General features: G+C 43.4%; 1 protein-coding gene across 2 annotated transcripts in view; it reads left to right on the forward strand.

Moving 5' to 3' along the window:
- Nucleotides 1-19,655, forward strand: part of LOC149862376 (uncharacterized) — a 33,035-nt gene extending 13,380 nt beyond the window's left edge. Inside the window, exon 2 of one of the 2 annotated variants that reach the window (XR_016443024.1) lies at nt 18,628-19,655. Coding sequence is in view for 1 of the 2 variants with exons in the window: in XM_090052241.1 (XP_089908367.1) it covers nt 945-1,061 (117 nt within the window). In the remaining variant the exon portion in view is untranslated. Of the gene's footprint in view, nt 1-944; nt 4,458-18,627 lie in introns of those variants that run through there. The other variant, XM_090052241.1, reaches the window with a different exon arrangement.
- The last annotated feature ends 1,955 nt before the right edge of the window (nt 19,656-21,610 follow it).

A 21,610-nucleotide genomic window follows, 5' to 3' on the forward strand; every position in this document is an offset into this window, starting at 1 on the left:
GTAGTAGTCAGGGCAACTTCAGGGCAGTAGTCAGGGAGGCACTCAGAGCCCAGGGGGTAGCTAGTATGGGAGTCCAGGAAAGGTGGTCCTTCCTCAAGGAGGCTATGCTTGGGGCGCAGCAGGACGCAATTCCTCTGCACAGGAAGGCAGGAAAAGGGTCCTCATGGCTGGGCGTGGATATCCAGGCTGGCCTGAAGGCAAAGAAAAAAGTGTACTGGCAGTAGAAGCAGGGGTCAGGGACAAAGGAGGAGTACACCTCCCTGACCTGAGCTTGTAGGGATTTGGTGAGGAAGCCTAAAGCAGCACTGGAGCTACATGAGCTTCTGGGATTAAGGATAACAAAAAGTCCTTTTTCAAGTATATATATAGCAAGAAGAAGTCTTGGGGTAATATTGGACCCCTACGAGGCAGGGCAGGGCAGTGGTGATGGATGCACGAGAGAAGACAGAACTCTTCAACAAGTTCTTTGCCTCCGTGTTCCTGTCTGCTGACAATGGAGTGCTCTTGGGTGATAGCGTAGAGAGGCCTGGGAAGGATGGAGTCCCCTGACTGTTAGTTCAGACCTAGTTAAAGATTACCTGGAGGGCTTAGATGTGTCCAAGTCAGTGGGCCTGGATGACCTTCATCCGTGGGTGCTGAGGGAATTGGCTGGTGTCATTGGGGAGCCATTGGCATGGCTGTTTGAGGACTCCTGGTGCTCGGGCCAAGTCCCTGAGGACTGGAAAAGGGCCAATGTGGTCCCTATTTTCAAGAAGGGGAAGAAGGAAGAGCTTGGCAACTACAGGCCAGTCAGCCTCACTTCTATCCTGGGGAAGGTCTTTGAAAAAATTATCAAGGGCCATATTTGTGAGACCCCTGCAGGGGAAGTGATGTTGAGGGGTAACCAGCATGGGTTTGTGCAAGGATGATCCTGCCTGACTAACCTGGTCTCTTTCTATGACCAGGTAACAAAGAGTTTAGATGTGAAGGAGGAAGTCGCTGTCATCTTCTTGGACTTCCAGAGGCTTCAAAATGGTGTCTCACCCAATTCTGGTGGACAAGCTGAGGGACTGCGGCATTGATGAATGCACAGTCACATGGGTGGCAAACTGGCTCCAGAGGCACACCCAGAGGGTGGTGGTGGACGGGTCGATATCGACCTGGGAGGGTGTGGGCAGCGGAGTCCCCAGAGCTCATTCCTTGAGCCGGTGCTGTTCAACGTCTTCATTAGTGACCGGGACGAGGGTGTGGAGAGCACCCTGTTCAAGTTCGCTGATGACACCAAGCTGTGGGGTAAAGTGAATGCACCGGCAGGCAGGGACCGCATCCAGGCAGACCTGGATAGGTTGGAGAAGTGGGCGGATCTGAACAGGATGCAGTTCAACAAGGACATGTGCAGAGTACTGCACCTGGGGAGAGGGAACCAGCATTATGGTTATAGGTTGGGGGCTGCCCCTCTCGGCAGCGCAGAGGCAGAGAGGGATCTTGGAGTCAGGATTGACTCCAGGATGAATATGAGATGCCAGTGCGACAAAGCAGTAGGCAGAGCCAACCGCACCCTGTCCTGCATCAACAGGGGCATCACTAACAGGCCCAGAGAGGTCTTGCTCCCCCCCTATGCGGCGTTGGTCAGGCCGCAGCTGGAGTCCAGTGTCCAGTTCTGGGCGCTGCACTTCAGGAGGGACATGGAGAACCTGGAGAGGGTCCAGAGGAGGCCACTCGTATGGTTGAGGGCCTCCATGGCCAGCCCTATGAGGAGAGGCTGAGGGACCTGAATCTCTTCCACCTCCACAAGAGGAGACCGAGGGGGGATTTTGTGGCTGCCTACAACCTTATCAGGGGCCAGCAGCAGGGACTCGAAGAAAGCCTGTTCACCAGGGCCCCACCGGAGTCACCAGGAGCAATGGCCACAAGCTGAGGGAGGATAGGTTTAGGTTAGATATTAGGAAGAACTGTTTCACGGTAAGGGTGGCCAGAGCCTGGAATAGGCTCCCCAGAGAGGTGGTGCTCTCACCTTACCTGGAGATCTTCAAGAGGAGACTGGATAGGCACCTGGCTGGGGTCTTATGACCCCTCCCACCCCCAGTGCTCCTTCCTGCCCACAGCAGGGGGTTGGACTAGATGATCTGTCTAGGTCCCTTCCCACTCAGTGATTCTGTGATTCTATGATGCTTATACAGGTCACCAGCAATGCCTCTGAAAACTTTATGACTGCTATGATTACAGCATGTCAAGTGAGTCCAGGATGCAACAAGACTACAGCTATTTCACACCCAAGATATTTGGTGTGCACTCATCTCTCTTACACACTGCCTTTAATCCATAACATAATCAGAAACCACTCAGAAGAGCCTTTCTTTTCTATAATAATCTATGGCATAAAGAGAAATTAACATGTTACATTCACGGGATAAAAAGTCTGTGTTTTAGCAGCTTAGGATAATTTGAAACTTCTTGCCAGATCATGTAGCCAGAGAGGCTCTGGCACTTTAGAAACGCCAGCTTACTCTAATCACTTCGACATTTCCAATCATTCAAGTGCATTGTACTTGAGTAACATGAAATCCGTTTATAGAGAAATTGGAAGGAAGAGGCACTTTCGCATCCCACAGAGGGGTAAAAATACCATCTTGCTCTTTCTCTCTTCCTGTAACAGTGATGACAAAAGGACGTCTCCTATATAATTTGGCTTCTCCAGTTAGACTTGCAGTGATAAATGGACAGCCAGGGGTTTTGATGGATTCTCCTACAGACATGTTAACAACAGTTGACTAATGCTTCATTTCTTGCACAGCACCCTGTGCCATGGGTTGCTCAGAGTTTGGAGTCTATACCAGTGGTCCCAAACTTTTTTGATCGTGCACCCCATCAGTAAAAAATTTTTGAGCCCACCTCCCCAATATATGTATATTTATATTTGCACACCCCTATCAGTAAAAAAATTTTGAGCACGCACCCCCAATATATGTATATTGATATAAATATAAATAGAAGTTCTAATATTTTCTTCCTGCACCCCAATGGTTCATCTTGCGCACCCCCTGGGGTGCACGCACCCCACTTTGGAGACCACTGGTCTATACAATAGATTCCCAGTTTCAGCAATTACAGCATCAGCCAAGTGGAATATCACTGACACAGAAGTATGACATCAGAATAGATTTCAACATATTGCTGCCTGTCACTTTGTGTTAATTATGGGTAGTGTATGGTTATCTTTTTGGTATGATAATGTGCATGCGCATTTGGGAGACAGTATGCCATAGCGATTATTCACCAAAAAGGTGGGATTTCAGGCAGCCAGGAGATGTTTTCTAGGGGTGTGCAAAATGAGCTATAATTGATTCGGATTTGGATTTGGTCTGAATTGGGAACAGTTATTCCATTCATTCATTTGAATCACTGTCCCCGATTCAATTCGGCCAAATCTGAATCTGAAGACTCGATGTTGATTCAGAGAATCAGTGATTCAGCCATAGACACAGCTTTAAATGTTTTTTCTACATACCTTGAGGTACCAGGTGTGGCTCATGAACACTGAGATGCTGGGGAAGGATGGAGCATCCCACAGGAGTGCGGGCGCGCCCCCCGCATGCTCAGTGGTGAACCTGGAAGTGGATTGGAAGTACTTCCAGTCCACTGCTTCCACCCCCCCCCGCCCCCCTGGTTCAGTGATTGGCCAGAGGGTGTCCCCCCACAAGGTCCCCCCAGGTGTCCCCCCACAAGACCCAGGAGGCCAGTTGCTGAGCTGGGAGGGGCGTGGGCGGGAGGGGGTCTCTGTGTGCTCCCCGGTGGATCCAGAAGTGGACCGGAAGTGCTTCTGGTCCACTTCTGTGTCTGCTGCTGAGCACTCTGGGGAGCCCCCTGCGCTTTGGTGGGACACTCCATGAGCCCCAGTATTGCAGCATTTACAAGCCCTTGGTACCTAGAGGTATGTAGAAAAAACATTTAAAGCTGTCTCTATGTCTGAATCTCCAAATCTTTCTGAACTGATTCAGAGGGTTCTGATTTGATTCAGAGAGATTAAAGCATCCTCTGATTCGATTTGGAGATTTGGCCACCGAATTGGGCCAAATCTCTGCCAAATCAAATTGTGGACTGAAGCTTTGTACAACCCTACTCTTTTCCCACTGTCTTGCAGCATAACCTTGAGCAAATAATTCAGGACTAAGAATCAAAGCCCTTAAGGCCAGCAAATATATGTAGGTTTCTAAATCCTATTGATCTCAATGACAGTTAAATGCCTAAATACCTTCAGAATCTGGCCCTTAGGATGTCCAGGACACTAGAGTAGATAACCCTTGAAGCCTTTTCAATCCTATGTTGCTTTAAATCCCACTGAGTGCAAGTTGAACACATGCAAAAGGTCATGCATAAAGACTCTTGTGGACAGCATGTGCTTAAGTACTCCACTGAATTGAAACTTTAACCGGTAGATCAAGATCCAGAGAAGACAAGTCAAATAGCTTACCCAGGGGTGTTGCAAATTCTCCATTACTAGAATCTTTCTTTGTTTTGAACAAAACTGGACATCTTCCTGAAAGAGAGATGATAGTTCAAGTGTTAGGCGATTAGGGCAGAAATCAGTGGGCAAAGTTATTTGGCCTCTGTTCATCTTAAGTTGGACTAAAATGATTGTAACAATCCTTTCTGCCCTAAAAACAGAATCCCTTGGAGGTAGGAAGCATGTCATACCACTGGCTAATGGCTGCTACCTTTTCCATGGGATGTGATGAAATATAGCCACAGGAAGGAGTCCATTTCCTGTTTTGCTTAAGCCTGGGAAGGATACAGGCTGTCAGTGAAGGAATCTCTGCCCCCATGCTCTGTTTGTTCCCCAGCAACTCCTACGATGCAAAAAGAACATCTTAGGAATTGCTGGGGAAGAAATAGAAGGAATACAGCCAAGTTAAAAACACGCTCTATTTGAAAACAAATATCCAATTAATCTGATTCAGGAGTCTTGCCTGCAGAGCTGGAGTAAAATAGCCATTCTTGGCCAAATTCATGCTTAGTTTAACTATAATAAAATTAGAGTGCATCTGCATTCCTTTCACAAAATACTAAGTGGTGGCAATCGTGTCCTGCCTAAACTTCAATTAGATAGGAGAGAGGGTATGAGGTGGCATCCTACTGTGGGCAAGTTAGAAGACTAAACACAGAGAATCACTGCCCCAGAATAGACACTACTGTTGCTGTTGCCATTTCCAGGCAAGTGCTCTTCACTCCAGTGATTATATATGTAGTAAGACATGTAAGACAAACAGATGATGGGTGAACTGCTGAAGAGTTCAGGGGGAAAAGCTGCAACAAGGCGTTGCCAGGCAAAATGACATTTCTGCTAATTATGAGATTACAAGCAGCTAATCAGCTGGCATGTCAATCATTTTTAAAAGTCTGCCCAAATGCCAAGGGTATAAATTAACACTCGAAATATTTACATTTTTTAAAGATGCACTTTGCCCGAAAGGCTAAACAGGCAGCACTGCTGAAAATCTATTTTGGGGACCAAATCCTGGAAGGAGCTGAGTGCCCTTTACTTTAACAAAAGCCAGTGGGAGATGTGCAAGCTCAGGACCTTGCAAAGAGGTACTCGGTGCACTGCAGGAACAGACCCCATCCCCGCCTAGGTGTAAGCATACAGCCACTGAGATTGGCACATGGGCTTCTATTAACAGCATGAGATTTTATCAGCATCCTAGGGGGCATTGTGCCTGTGTGCGCCACTACTCCAAACTGTTCTTCTAATACAAACACAGCATCCTCAGCAAAACGAACTCAGCACAGCCCCTCTGACTAGGATGGAGCTGTGCCAAGTCACAGCAACTAGAAAATCTGGTCTTAAATATTTATTTCCTTTTGTCATTAAAAGTTTTTTTGGGAGCAATTCTGTTATCTCTCTGTGTATTTAAAAAGGGACATTAAGAATACTTTAAATAGGTTCCAAATTCTCTGCATCTTTCCAGCTTCCAATATTATCTAGTAAATTAAACCACAAATACTAATCTGGCTTAAGGCTAATTGATATACGACTGAATCTCACTTCTTACTAAGAAATAAAGCAGCCACACGCACGCACACTGTATTGACGGGGAGCTAAGTCCTATTCACATATCTATAGGCAAGTTTGGTCCCTCATTTGCACGTTCACCTTCAAATCCCCCTGCCCTCCCCCACTGTCAACTCTCATATCTTCAAGAATCACCTGATTTCACCCACACAGGTCTGCACTGTTCATCTGGCAATAAGCTACCTGTGGATGCAAAAGGAGGGGAAGTATCTGTCAACAAGCATTTGTCATAAGGCTCAGCCTTGAAAGTCTTTTATGACATCACAACTGTGTACCAACAGCTTATCCGTCACCTCAGATGCTGGTGCCTAAGTACTTTTGTAGTGCTCTTAGCATTCTTAAAGACTTAGCACCAAGTGTTTCATTGCTATGAAGGATATGAGCTGTTGAGGCACCATTCTGTCAGGGGAAGAGGGAAAAAAAACCCACTGTGCTCTTGTGCTAATGAATTAAGAGGAAAGGTGGCATTCTGGGTAAGGTACTTGACCAGGATAGAGTACATACAGATTAAATTTCTAGCACCACTACAGATTTCCAATACGAGCCTGAGCAATTTACTTGGGGTCAGATTCAGGTACTTAAAGATGTGAATATGTCTGGGGTGGATTTCCAAAGACACCTAACTCCCATTGATTTTAACAGGAGTTGGGCTTCTAATCCACTTAGACACCTTTGAAAATCTCACTGGGTACCTATCTATAGCTTTAGCTACCCAAGTACCTAGGAAAGTCTGTCATTTAGTTGCTACAACTCAGTGTCCTTCCATAAAATGAAGACATCTACAATTCCCCCCCTTCCACTATTTGGATTATAAGGTTTCCCAAGTGGAAACTCTCTGCCATAATACCTATGCATAGGGCTGAGTACAGAGGGGGTCAGGTCATGGTTGAAGTCTCTGTCTTGCAATGTATATGCAACATGGGACTGTGCTATAGTTGATCAGGTCTGTGGTCCACCAACTCTAGAATCCTCCCTCTGGAAATGAACAATCTTCTGCTTCATGGGAATGAGATTAAGGAAGAAACCCAAATCAGCTGTTTGGAAGTGCAGTGCTGTGCACAGGAGACAGACTTCTCATAACACCTGCAGTGACCAGATTGTGATTTAATTCCCCATTTTTTCTATGCATGCATGCACATGGTCATTATTATTATAAGCACAGTACAATGCATGCAGAATCAGTAACAATGAAAGGCTTAAGTAACTTTGCAGCACTACTTGTTAACAAGCTAGCTTCTTGAACTCATCATGTACTTCGGGAGAGAAATGAAGTGAAGAGTTTTGGTTTTCTCAGATGCAAAACATGGAAGCAAAGGGGACCAGAGAAAAAAAAGAATATTTATATTTGAATTGATGATTGCCTTCACCAACAAAACCCCCATCCAGGCTCGCAACACAACCAGATAGCTCTACTGGGCAATGATTCTGTTGAAACAAGTCTAAAAATACTTGCCTCATGTACTCTTTCTATTTTATGAAGCGCAGAGAGTAAGTAGCTTTCAAGTGGCTTTTTCAAGACCAGAAAATGAGACAATGAGAGAATTAGCAATAGAACCTCCTGTTCCCCAAGTATCCTACTCCTAACAGCTAAAATAAAACAGACCAACAATAAAGCCCACCTACACCTCCTTTCATCGTATGTCAACTTCTTGCATTAAGAAGAGAAGGAGAACATGGAAGAGTTTGGGATTTGGACAATAAATAATCCCAGATTCTTCCTTGTAAAAATAGTTGGTGGAAGTTTACACCAGCTGGGGATGTAACCCCCAAAGCAAGCAAGTGACAATCTGTTTCCATCCCAAGTGGCTTTAATAATAGCTGAGCCTCAAGCTTATACCTCGTGTGATTACCTTGCATTAATTACCTTTCTTTTTCATTATAAGTTACTGTTTTACATTTCAGGAGCACAAAGAGGCCCTAGCCAGGATTAGGACTAGACATGCAGATACACAGGAAGATGCAGTCTCTGCCCCTCTTTGCAATCTAAACAAAGATAACCCACATTTTGCAGGGAACAGAAGCATCCTTAAGGTCACATGGGCAATCTATGACATATCTGAAAATGAACCCCATATCTTCCAAGTCCCAATATAATACTTGAACAGAAAAATGAAGCGTGTCATCTAAGCAGAGGTAAAATGACTTTCCAAGGTCATTTGGCAGGTCAGCAACAGATTTAGGAATAACATAGTCTCTTGTGTCCTAGTTAAGTGCCATACCAGCCAATGCTGCCTCAATAGCATCAGCAACGGTTTGTCTTTTTCTTCCTTTGCCTACTTCCAGAGCAGCCCCTTTGCTTCTCAATTGGATTTGATCTTACACAGCACCTTTGGTAGGCCTCAACCTGTAGAAACCAGGGGTTCAGGTTGTTCCTTCTAATCAAAGAACTTGCCTGCTTGTCAGTTTGAAGAGTAATATTCCATCGCCTTCTCATTAGCTCAGAACAGGGGCACATCTTCCTTTCTGTTCTGGGCCTTTTCCTCATCCTCTCTTCCTATCCCCTGCAGGGGTATACAATCATATCGTGCAACTTACACAATCAAAATGGACTTTGAAACTTTGTCATTTGCTTTTGGAGTTCCCCCCTTTGTGAAGTTTAAATAAATTAAAAGAAAAAGCAAGCTCTCTTCTAACAAGCCCCATTACTCAGGCTGGCAAAACTAAAAATGCCTTTGCTTTGTCTGTGTAAAGCACAGACTCATGATGATGAGTGGAAGATCAAAAGGATAGGCAGTTCGGTATCTGTACTTCTTTGGTCTGGAAATAAGCATAAAAATCTCATGAGCTCTTCCTTTATATTACATCCTATACAATGTAATGGGAATGAATTCCAATTCTTATAACATTATTTGTATTACAGCAGCCCTGAGAAGCCCCAGCTGAGATCAGGCCCCCTTTATGCAAGGCATGGTATACAGAAGTATCGGAGGTGACAGTCACTCCCCTAGAAGAGCTCTTAACCTAAAAAGACAAGAGAGACAAATAGTAGGTGTGGGAGGTGGGGGGCAGAAGTATTGGTGTCCTATATTATAAAGACAGGGCAAAGAGAGAGACAGAACTTAGGGGCTAAATTTCCAAAGGTTTTTAGAACCAATATGATATTAGGATTTTAAAATGACCTAAACAGGTTAAGTCTTAATGAGTTGCAATGAGATAACTACAGTCTATCTTCACAACAGGGCTAGATTTCAATGGTAGTTATCAAATCAAGTGGGAAATCATTTAATAAGAAGCAACAACCCTGCTCACAAACTTCTGAAAATCCCCCAAATTACTTGCTTGAGGTCAAGCAGGAAGTTTGTAACAAAATCAGAGTCCAAACTAGTTTATCCTCTCCTTTGACTGTCTGTTGAAAATACTACAACGGCATTTTAAAAAAAAATCTTGATCCAAGACACCAAATGACACTTGCAAAGGAAATTCAAGGAAGCCAAAGTGAGATATGTAGCAATGCAAGGCCATAGAGAAGCACTGTTTGAAAACCATCACTGAGATCATGTCCAAATTAAACTCCTAAATGTTGGGTCTATTTGCCAGAAGAACATACGCTGGTTGAAGGACTGAATTCATTAGAGTGTGCTAGAATATCTTCACTGCTGTAAATCTCCTCCTTCTCAGAACCCAACACCTCACTTCTGTCCAAAAACTGGTCATCAAACTTTTGAAGGTATTAGAAAGTATAATTCTTTTAGCCTGGTTACTAATGTCAACTAGCATTAAGCGATTCAGCACTTAACAAAGGTCTCCCAAATGAAGAAGTGATTTAACATCCAGAACAAAAGAGGATTGTAATGGCAAGGAATTATTCTTGTACTACTTCAAAAAAAAAAATGCTGTTAGTTTCTGAGGATCACAACTTTATATTTTGTTTTCTGGCTGAGGGGTCACCTTGAAATTATTTCTTTGCAATACTTTGAATTAAAACCACATCAAAATGCCAACAAAAATTAGGGCATTTCTACGTATGCTCCAGGAGGTACGTGCGTGTGTGTGGGGGCGGGGGGGGGCACTTTAATTAGAGCATCTCCGAGAGCCACTTTAATAAAAGCACCCACAGCATCACATGTATCAGCATCCCCGCACTGAAAAATGGTGGCAGAAGGCACTTTAACTAAAAGCTCAGAAGATTTTTAAAGTGCCCCTGCCACCGGTTTTCAGCACAGGGACATTGATACACGTGACACTGGAACCTGCTGGAGTGCGGTAATTACCACACTCCAGAAGACTTGATTAAGCAAATCTGCTCTGAATCTCAAATCTGCGCTGAAACTACAGCGCATCGGAGAGGCCTCAATGTATGTGCACAGGCATGCTTACAAGGGCACTTATTTTTGGGCTCTGTGGAGGGTTTGCACACATCTAACCTCACTCAAGGCCTTATTCTCATCTCATTCACATTGCTAAAAAACAGAACCAGTTTCACTTGAACATGTGCACTTGATTTGTGGCTGTCTATGATCTTGTGCACTAGTTTACATGGGTACAAAGCAGACCTGAAAGGATACTGGAACTTTGCTGGAATCACAAACTGATGTAGGGGTTCACATGACTTGAACAATTTCGAGTCAGGTCCTTACATTGTCCTTACAGAACATCCTGGTGGTAAAGACACGCAGTTGATATCTATGAAACATAGAGCAAAACTGATTCATCAGACCATGTATGCAAATCATTACCTGCCAGAGCCAACTTTATTAACAATAAATGACTCTCAGGTTAATTCTTTATTAATTGAAAAATAGTTTATTTTTCTTTAAATATAACCCCTTTCCCCTACAGTTATACCTAAATGGACTAACTTGCAGGATGATAATATTTAGCAAATCCTAGACAAAAGGCAAAGCTGACACAAAGAAATATTGGTCTAAATGGAAAACACCAACCAAAAAGAAATTTAGCATAACTCAGCCTTCTTTCAGGTATCTTGTATACCTTGAGGAGCACATACATTTCCCAAACTTATATAATCTAAATCCATATCTAGTCCCATAGCACTGCTATTTAATGAGATGCACTGGTTTAACACCTACTTAGAAAAACAGGTGGAATTAAGTATAATTGCTCCAACCATACATGTAATTAAACTGAATTTATATTAATCCAGAACCACTACAGGAAAGGACAATGATATATGAGCAATATTGCTGGCATTTTCAAGAGGCATAAAAATCATTAAACACGAATATCTAAAAACTATTAGTTAGGAGAGCAGCCATAATTGGATAAGCAATCCTCCATGTCTTTGGGGCATTTGGTTCTTAGAAGAAAAAAGGTATAAATTTCCTGCATGAAAACAGCAACAAAAATAAAAATCGTCTCCTTAAGTTTCAATGGGAATGAAATTTATTAGTAGTAAAATTTAATCCGATTACCGTTTATTATGGAATATGATAAGATAGCAATAACTGTTGCCCTCTTGGGTGGGGGGAGGGAGTCTCCAGAAAGTATTATCAAGCTTGTACAGAATTTTCAGAAGTGCTGAAGGTGGTCAGGATTTTTCCGGCAAAGCTATTTTTCTTCTAAAAATGTGGATTAGTCAAAACTATTTTTTTTCCTATGGTAGAAACATATGTAGCAATAGAATTGATCTTGAAAATGGGAGACACCTCAGAATAGCAATGGCTTGTAATTAGGGCATTCACCTAGGGCAATTAGGCTTAAGTCCCAAATCTGCCCGGTTCAGACCAGGGTCTTAAACTTCCGCCTCCAGTATCCCCTGGCAGCGTTCTTTCTCTATGACTTTTCCACTTAAAAAGGGATTGATTTGTCTCACTGTCAAATACAATTCCCCATTCAGGGGCTCCTGTACACATAATGGGTAGGGGTATATGAAGCAGGTCCTATTCGCTTCGGATTTGGTCCAAATCAGGGACAGTGATTCAATTCGTTGATTCAGATCACTGTCCCTGATTCAATTCAGCCTAAATCCAAATCTGAAGATTCAATGCAGGTTCGGAGAATCAGCAATTCAGACCAAGACACAGCTTTGTAAGTTTTTTCTTCATGCCCTGAGGTAGCAAGCATGTCTTGTGAACGCTGTGATGCTGGGGCAGATGGAGTGTCCCACAGGAGTGCAGGGGGCCCTCCATGTGCTCAGCAGCGATCCCGGAAGTGGACTGGAAGTACTGGTCTGTCAGCCAGTGTGCCAGGAGGGCCCCCCGCACCTACCTGGCTCGGCGATCAGCTGCAGGGGGACCCCAGCACCAGTCACCGAGCCGGGGGGCTTCCAGCGTGCTCCCCAGAGGACCCGGAAGTGAACCAGAAGTGCTTCTGTTCCACTTCTGCGTCTGCTGCTGAGTGCACTGGGGAGCACCCCCATGCTTCTGTGGGACTCATGAGCCCCTGCTACCTAAAGTTATGTAGAAAAAACATTTAAAGCTATCTCTGTGTCCAAATCTCTGGATCAATTTGGAGGGTTCCAATTCGATTTGGAGAGATTAAAGTTTCCTCTGATTTGACGCAGATTCGGAGATTTGGCCACCGAAATGAGCCGAATCTCCGCTGAATCAAATCAGGGACCAAATCTTTCCACAGCCCTAATAACAGGGTTTAAACCTCATTAAATTAAATAGGTTTATCTTTTCTGTTTTCAAAAGTGCTTTCAGTACAGGGAATGTGTCTACATGGGACACTGCAGTTTTGTGCAGACAGGCCCAAGTTACCTGAGTTATCATAAGCCCTGTACCATGCATGAAAGACAGGCCACCCTGGGAAATATAGCCCATTTCTGTACAGGGCTAATTATCCCAGAAAGAGCACTGCAAAAATACAGCTACCCTGTCTTTGGTTTAGCTGAATGAGCTAGCTAGAAACTTAAGACTCATTGACTTTCATTGACTAGAGCAAAATCTAATTGCAAAGGTACATTTCAAGAGCAGGCCGTGGGTGTTTCTGGAAATCTTGCTGCTAGTCTTACATGTTTTGTTTAACAGAAGGTACAGGTACTTTGAGCTCAGAAATGTGACTGTTCACAGTGATTTTTTTTTCTTTTTTAAAGAAGGTGTACAACAAGTCAGTACACTCAGTTCACCCCTTAATCTACCTGACAACATTAATTTTGAGATGCAGCTATTTCCTCCAGGTTCTGTGCACAGTAGAGTGGACTAAGTCGGTCAAAAAGCAGGCTTTTATTTTAATCCAATCTTCCAGTGGGTGTGTTTGGTGTCTGCAGTGCAAATCCCAAAGGAATAATGTAGCTGGGGAAACAATTAGCAGTAGGAGTATAAAAACATAACAAGCATCATCATGATCATACCTTCCTGGTTGGCACAAACGATCCCAAAATGATGAAACGGACTTCAGTGGGATTTTAGCATATTACTGACGCGAGGATCAATCCCTTTCTCAGAAGTTTGGAGACAATGCTACTCCACAATGCAAGTCAATTGAGAATTAAGGCTGTTATTTCTGAACCAGAACTCACCATTTCAAGAGACTGAGGAATCTATTGTACTTACAGTCTGGAATCCTGGAGAAAAAAATGATTAAAGTTATTACGGATTAGACTAATAAGGATATATAGCTATTTTTATAGTTTTCTATACATATTACTCTAAAAGCTTGTATATTAAAAGGGAGAGTGACATCCAAAAGGTTTATAACCATCATGAAGAATTTCAATACGAGGCTAGAACTCTCCATTAAATATAAGAGAATTATCCATAATGCCTATAAAAAACATCATCCTTTTCTATTACATTCTTTTGAATAGTTTCCTCAGGAACAGGACAAAGAGGGCATACAGAATGAAAATAGTTACATGACTGCGGTTTGCATATACATGGAAAAAGCTTAATCTCCACTAAAATGTATTGGAATATGGAATTTTCTCTGATAAGGGAAGTGGTAGTTTGATACTGTATGAATGCAAGAAAAATGTAATCTAAATAGACTAAACATTTTCATAGTTAAGCAACATCTGATTCTTACGTAGTGCTTATCACTAGTAGATCTCAAAATTATTTACCAAGGACACCGGTATTATTATCCTAATTACAAAGGTGAGGAAAATGAGAAGGATACTGACTTGTTCATAGTCAACCAATAGGACCATTGCCCCCTCTCTACCTACGGGGAAATACATGATCACAATCTCATGTAAACAGAGACTCAATGATTTATAACCACCTGAGAATCATGTCCAAAGCCCCTAAGGAAAACAGAGCCTGCCATAGGAAAAATGAAGAAATAAGTCTGTTAGAAACAGCACCCAGAAAGTGTATCACAGCATTTATCCAAGAATCACATATCTGACAAAGACTAAGTCTGAAAAAAAAAAAACTTGCAAAGGTAGGTCATTCTTAAGGCTATCGGCAAATGATTTGCATCGGGTTACAGAGTTGTGACTAGAACCCATGTCTCAAATCCCAGCACCTTTCTCTAACCACCTAAACAAATACATCACTTGCAGTAAAGCTCGTCTGCAGAGACATCTTAGATCTTACTCAATCCTTACAGCAAGGCTGAAGTGGGGCATTTGTTTTGGGTACCTCGTCTAATCAGTGGTGAGTTTAAACCTTCCTAACTACCTAGAATACACTGCAGGTGAAATACAAAAAATAAACTATCACTTCACCAAATATGTCTTTGTTCAAGCCTAAATCTGTCTTGATGGCTCATATAATTAAAGGGGAACTTCTCTGATTTTGCCTTTAAATGGATTTGTATATTCATTCAGCATTCAGTATGTCCTTGTGGACATATTTAATGGTCCCTATTCTCTATAATTAAACTCATTGACAGTAGTAACAAAACCTCTTGCATTCATCCTTTAAAGATGTCCTCTAGTTCCTTCAGCTTGCCTAACAGATGGAGTCTTGTAATATCACCTTGCAAACTTTTTTCCTCTCTCACAGCATAAAGCCACCAAGTACAACTTAAACAGAATTTAACATTGTGACTTAAATCAATGGGCATATTTAAAAAAAATCAGGGCATATTAAAAAAAATAATTCTGTAGTAGCTCCGTTGATTTCTTAAGTATAAATATTGCATTGTGAAAGTTTTATGCCAGTGAAAACAGGAAGTTCCTATGGGGTTGTCCCTGGAAAGTCAATGGAAGATTCCCAATGACTTCAATGGGCTGTGAAGCAGGTGCATAATTAATACTCATTTCCCTCCAAGCATTTGCAAGTCATTGTCACAGGGGCACTCTGGTGCTCTGCTCCTATGAAGGGATACAGGTACCGGTTGCTGGGGCAACTGCAGTTGGTCAGCTGACCAGGAGGGGGCAGGGCCTGGAGTATATAAACAGCCCAGGCAGTTCCCCTCTGGCAGCCTGAGGAGTGGGAGCTCTGCTGCAGAGCAGAGCAGAGCAGAGCAGAGCAGCCCAGCCCAGCCCAGCCCAGCCCAATCGCCTGCATGATGGTACGGGGTGGAGAGAACCCTGACAGGGATGAAGACTAGCCAGGGTGGCGTGGAGCCAGGAGGCTTCTTTTGTGTTGCAGCTGGTTGGCTCATGGCTTTGTGTTTTCTGTTTGCTATTGGAACACCGGAGGACCAGGTGAAGCTGTAGGGGTTGGAGGAGGCCTCATGGGAGCTCTCCAGTAGAGGGAGGGGTTCCCAGCACTGGAGAGTGGCACAGCGTTTTGGGGGGTGTCCCAACCCCAGCCCAGTGGGGCAGTATCGGGAGGAACCCCAGCAGGGCATAGGACCCTGAGAAAGGGGGTTGAGGGGACAGGTGAGGCCGAGGCCGCCTGAGCCCCAGTTGCGTGGGCGAGACAGACCCCAGTGTGAGCAGGAGCCCTAGTGTGGGCAGAGCTCTAGGAAGGGGCATGCAAGCAAGAAGCCCAGTGAGGGCACAATGTTCAGGGGGCACTGACTCCAGCCCCAGGAAAGGGTCTAGAGGGCCAGGTGAGGCTGAGGCTGCCTAAGCCCAATTGTGAGGAGCCTGAGCAGGGCACAAGACCCATGAGGAGGGTCAGGGGGCCAGGCTTGGCTACGGCCACCTGAGCCCCGACCATGGGAAGCGCGGGAAGACAGGCCCCAGAGCGGGCGAGAGCATGCGAGCGCGGAGAGACAGGCCCCAGAGGGGCACTGTCTGGGCAGGAGAAGCCCCAGGGGAGGGTGAGTACATGGAGAAGCCCCAGGGAGGGCAAGTGTACAACTAGAGCCCGGGGAGGGCGAGTGCAAGATTGGAGAGCCCAGTGAGGGTGAGCATATGACTATAGCCCGGTGGGGCAAGTACGGGAATAAGGAGCCCGGTGAGGGTGAACATACGAGTAGAGGCCCCAGATGGGGCCACTAAGGAAAGGGCATAGATGAGATAACGTCCGGAACAACCGAGAGGCTTGGGGCATGGTATTGGGGTGGAAGGAGCCACGCGACGCCCATAGGGTTGGGTGCACCAGTATCTATCCATATAGAGCAGGGACCAGAAGGGTAAGAGCACTGGGCCCAAGGGATCAAGGAAGGCAGCCTCCCATTAATATTATAGAACCATCAAAGTCGTGGCGGCCGAGAATGAGGGTGCTAGACAGGCAGCTTGGCACGGTAGGGGCGTTAGAGAGATCATGGCCGCTCCTAGGGTCCCGCGCCATGACAGCCATGAGACTACTATTGTAATATGCTGCAAATCCCACAAGCATGAGATCACTAATCCTGTAACACTGGTAAGACACAGATGAACAACTGTACAAAGAATCTCAGATGCTTTCTCATTCCTGTGACATTATGAAAGAAGCTGCTGATCCTCCAACATATTCATCCTCCTACTCTTTGCAGTCTACCCTGACACTTTTCCCTTCACATCTTTAGCACATTTTTCATAGGACAGAAATCTTAAAACTTGTTAGATTAAGCTCTTCCCTACATCACTGAGAAAAAAATCATTTTGGGCTAAGATTGCTGGACTCCTACTCGCATCACTGAGCACTTACAAGGGTAGTCCAATTTAACTTAATGGGACTAGATGAGTAAGCACACACCAGAGAAATGTTTCACAATCTATTCCATTGCAGCAAGTGAATTAGACGACTAACTGTATTAAGTTGTCCACTGCAGGCACTGGTTTTGATTCTTCCACTTCATAGATTTCATAGACGTTAGGGCTGGAAGGAACCTTGGAAGATCATTGAGTCCAGTTTAGTTTGAAAGTGGGTGCCTTGAACCACCTCCGATGGTAGCTCCAATTCAAAGCCTTCTAAGATTAAAGCCTCATAGATCTGGTCCTAGATGATATATCAATGCAGAGTCGCAACAAATTTCACATTAAGTGGGAAGGTCCTGCTCTTTATCAATTGAACTTAGTGCAACTTCGCTAAGCTAATGAAGTTAGCAACATATGTACTACAACATGCTGGCTTTCTGCACTTAGGTATACCATTTAGTTGTGCCAGCATTCTGAAATGTGTCTTGTCTTTTTTGTCAAAGACTTGTGAAAGAATACGTCTATTGCTAGAGACATCACTCAAAGCTGATGGGAACAGAACTGATCATTTCTATCAGTTTGATCCTGTATCAGTTGAATTTCATTGAAAATTCCTCACTGACTTCAGTGGTGGCAGGACTGCGCCGTGCATGAATTACTCAGCAACCAGTCATGTATCGAGAATGTTTTTTCAGTACTTCTAGTAGCACCATTTAGGGCAGAAGGGCCACTTCTGTCAAAGATTAGCACCCATTCTTCAGTGCCTGACTTGGATGCCTTCCCACAATATATTGTATGTTTGTCCCTCTAATTTACAACTCAAAAGATGACAGGGAACAAGGAAGTAGTGGAAATAAGAAAATGCATTTGCAGTGGGTGCGCAGCTCTCTCGCTCTCACTCTGTGAAATAACTTTGGAAGAACGCCAAGCAAGAACAACTTCTTGCCGCTGAAAGAGTAGCTAGGATATCCAGACTGACAAACCCCCACCTTCCAGATAACTAGAACTATGTGTTTATCACTGAAGAACCCTGGCTTGAGAGAAAAATGGGGAGATGACAGTTCAGAGCTTTAGTCTGGCTGCACAAGTATCTGGATGTTTTTCTAAAATTTATGTGAGCTTATAGATTCATCCCCAAAACCACTGAAGTCAATGCAAGTCACTTCAGTTAGATTTGGATCAGGCCCAAACAGCACTGAGGCTTCAACCATATACATGAAATCATTCCAAAGCCAGGGGGTGGGTCTACCAACATGGGACCTAATCTGGGAAGATGCAAAACATCTCCACTGGATTTCTTGACTTTCTTAATCCTATTGGCTTCTGAGGGAGTTAAAGGTCTTGTACATTACTTTCCCTTCCTCTCTTCCTCACAAGAGGTGAACAGGAAAGATACAGAAGTTAGCGCCCAAGAAGTCAACAGCTCACACAGTTGAGATGAGCGGTACCTTGTACAGTATTTTCTATTGAAACAAAAGGGGCATATCAGACTTTGACATTCAGATCAGGTTTTCTCTTAGCTATTGTAGAGGGGAATTGCTGAAGCTTAATATTTTTAGAAGCAGATGGAGGGGATAATCACAGGACAACCCTATTATTTGCTTTACATTCAGCAATGCAGGGAAGTGTATCCTCTTCATACAGATAAGGTAAAATACTTCCTTTGAATCCACGGGGACAATCTTGACCACTTATACTCTCCATGTTGTAGCAAGTGTGGAACATCTTCCCTTTAGAAGACTGGCTCCAGAGAGGAAGCTACTTGAAGTCACTAATACTTCTATTGCTCTTGAAAAATCCAGGAATTGAAATACGTGTCACCTCTAGTATTTACACAGATACAGACATTTCATTTGTGGAGCATTTCTGAAATCTCAACCCCTTGGGAACTGATGGCACCCAGAATCTCACAGGATGAGACTCTCCATATGCTACCATCACCAGAACTGTATTTGGGATTACTAAAGGTCATGTAGACTGATTCATACTGGGGAGGGAGAGTTTTGAATGCCTTCAGAATCCTGCAGTAAAGCCCTGAAAACTTTAGAAGGAGTATATAAAAAAGAAAAGAGTCTCCTTTAAGATGTTAAACATGGCCAGACATGATAAAGAATATGAACCTGATCCTACTGAAGTCAATACTAAAAGCTTGAAGAGGAGAAGGAGAACAGGACATGTTGTCAATACATCAGCTCTTGAAACTGAAATCCCCTGTGACAACTATTGTTAAAATTGTTGTTGTGCCATGTTTATACATAGTGCACCATTACTGTCCTCCATATATGGTAAAAATTAATTTATGCAGACACAAATAGCTGTGAATCTTTAATGACAGGAAAAGTATAAAGTCCTGGCTATTTTACCTTGGCCAAATAAATGGAAACTATATAGCTGGGGGATACAGAGGTCATCGCTGCCTTTCTATTTTCCATGGTTGTTTATTATTGTGCAGAACAAGGTAGGTATAAAATACTGTCTGAATCCCTGCTTTGCATGGATACTAGTGATAACGCTATGGAGAATCAGAAGCCTCCTGCAGGATTCAAAAAGTCTCTCAAGTGATTATACCTCCAATAACTGAGACTTGGGCTTGGCAACAGGATGAAATGATATCACAGGGATTTTTTTTCTTTTTCTGGTTTCTTCTCGCCTAGTCCCCCGATGTTTCCACCAGTGAAAGCAATGTTACCAGCTTTTATTTACCAATACCTGCCAGCAAAGTGATACTGTACAAGGTCCCACAAACATGTCCTTTCTGTTGTCCTTACTACTTAGACCAAGTTACCATTTGAATGGGAAGCATTTTGCCAATATTTGATTCCCTTTGTGATATCTCCTTTTTGGTTTCATGTGCAGCATCTATCCACATACACAAAGTGCCGCAGGCTCATATAATTCTCTCTGTTATTTCCCATTGAGGTAAAATTTGCTGAAAAAACATCCAGCCGAGACAATTAAAAATAGTACATAAAGGGTATCGTTGGCACTCTGGAATGCTGTTGACAAAATTAAGACATTGCTTACAATTACACTCCCAGTAATTTATGCATCCCGTAGATTATGCCAGCAGAGACGATGCCAGCTCTGCTAATGAAACTGAGATCAATTTGACAGCAGAATGATGGTGGATTTTGAAAACAAGTACCAACAGTTTGCAGGTGGTTTAGGCAGCTATAAAATCTGATTTATAGGGCCTTTTAATCCTTATTTTAATTCACCTTGTGGGAATGCACCGTAATAAAACATTCTGCAATGTTACAACTGCCAAGCTGTTCAAGTTTCAGTGGAGCTGTGTACAGTGAAATTCCATACATTCAGGTGGATTTTCATTCATTTAGGCACACCACTATGAACCCTTTAACTATAACCTGGTTCAGTTGTGGGTTCTGTTTCCTGTTGCACATATTTATGTTATTAAACGAGGAACAAAAGCAGAGACAGCTAAGCTTCAGCTCAAACTAGGTATTCCTCCTGATGTAAGGCTATAATTTATGCAGCTAACATTCTACACCAAGGCACAGGATTCCCATCAATCTCCTTGTAACTCCAGTTAACTCCAGAGCAGTAGGCAGTTCAGTGCTCCTCAGTGTCCTGCGCACAGAAACCAGATCTCAAGTCAACATGTACAATACAAATGAGGAAGGTAAAATGTAGGAAGGGTTTGTGGCACAAGTAATGGAATTCAGGAAGAACAAGGATGATTGTAACAAGATGGTATTTTTCCCTCTTAAAACTATGTAGTATCCCACTTTGTGAACAAAAATATAGGTGTCCATATCACTCTATATATTCCTTCTCTCTTTGTCAAATAGAGTATACGCAAAATAGAGACTCTATGCAAAATATATTCTTATCATCCTCTGAAATCAGTCTGGAGGGGATGCTAATGCTGTTGTTCCTCTTTTACTGTTCTTTTTCCTAACAGTGAGATTTCTAGATTAGAACTTGGTTTACCTTTGGCACTTGCTCACTGTTAGGAATGTGTGCATTCAAAGTAATACCAAAGCGGATCTCTGGGTAAACTCCAGTCAGATCCAAAATGCTTCCCAAATTCTGGGAGTTATTTGTAATGGGAAATACGATTAGAACATGATTTAGGCCCCACTAAAGTCAAGGGAAACACTACATCATGCCCTAACCACCCCCAGTTTTTTCCCCATTTAGTATGTTATTATGGGAACATCCAGAGCCCTACCTGGGATCTAGCAAAGTCTCCGTTTGTCCTACAGATTTTTTCCTAATTTATCTACCACTCATACAAGCTTCTTACTCCACTTAAGTACCATTTTGATTGCCAAAGAAAAGTCCAGCTACCTCTGGCATCTCTAAGAGAGCACACAGACACCAAATATTAAGGAGAAGGAAGCTGTAGTGTCTAAATGAATTAAAGTGGGGAATTAAAGAAAGCTGAAATTATATTAACTACCTTCAAGATGAACAGTGCCAAGGATACCTTGCTTTGCTCTTGCAAACAGTGCCAAGGGGCAGCATGACCTTTTGATTTACTTCCCATCAGCTACATAGATAGCATCATGTTTCTTCACATTATTGCTAGGACACTGATTCAATGCCAAGCCAAAAGAATGGCCACCTGCTGAATCACCAAACACTACACTGGGAGTGGGTTTTCTTCAAAGGTCTCCCATTTCAAGCACAAATGCAGCCAAGTGCTGCTTAGCTCATGAGCTCTGACA

Source organism: Crocodylus siamensis, chromosome 6 (assembly GCF_052110815.1).
Source record: "Crocodylus siamensis isolate JL-2025a chromosome 6, ASM5211081v1, whole genome shotgun sequence".
In the NCBI taxonomy this organism is placed as follows: domain Eukaryota; kingdom Metazoa; phylum Chordata; order Crocodylia; family Crocodylidae; genus Crocodylus; species Crocodylus siamensis.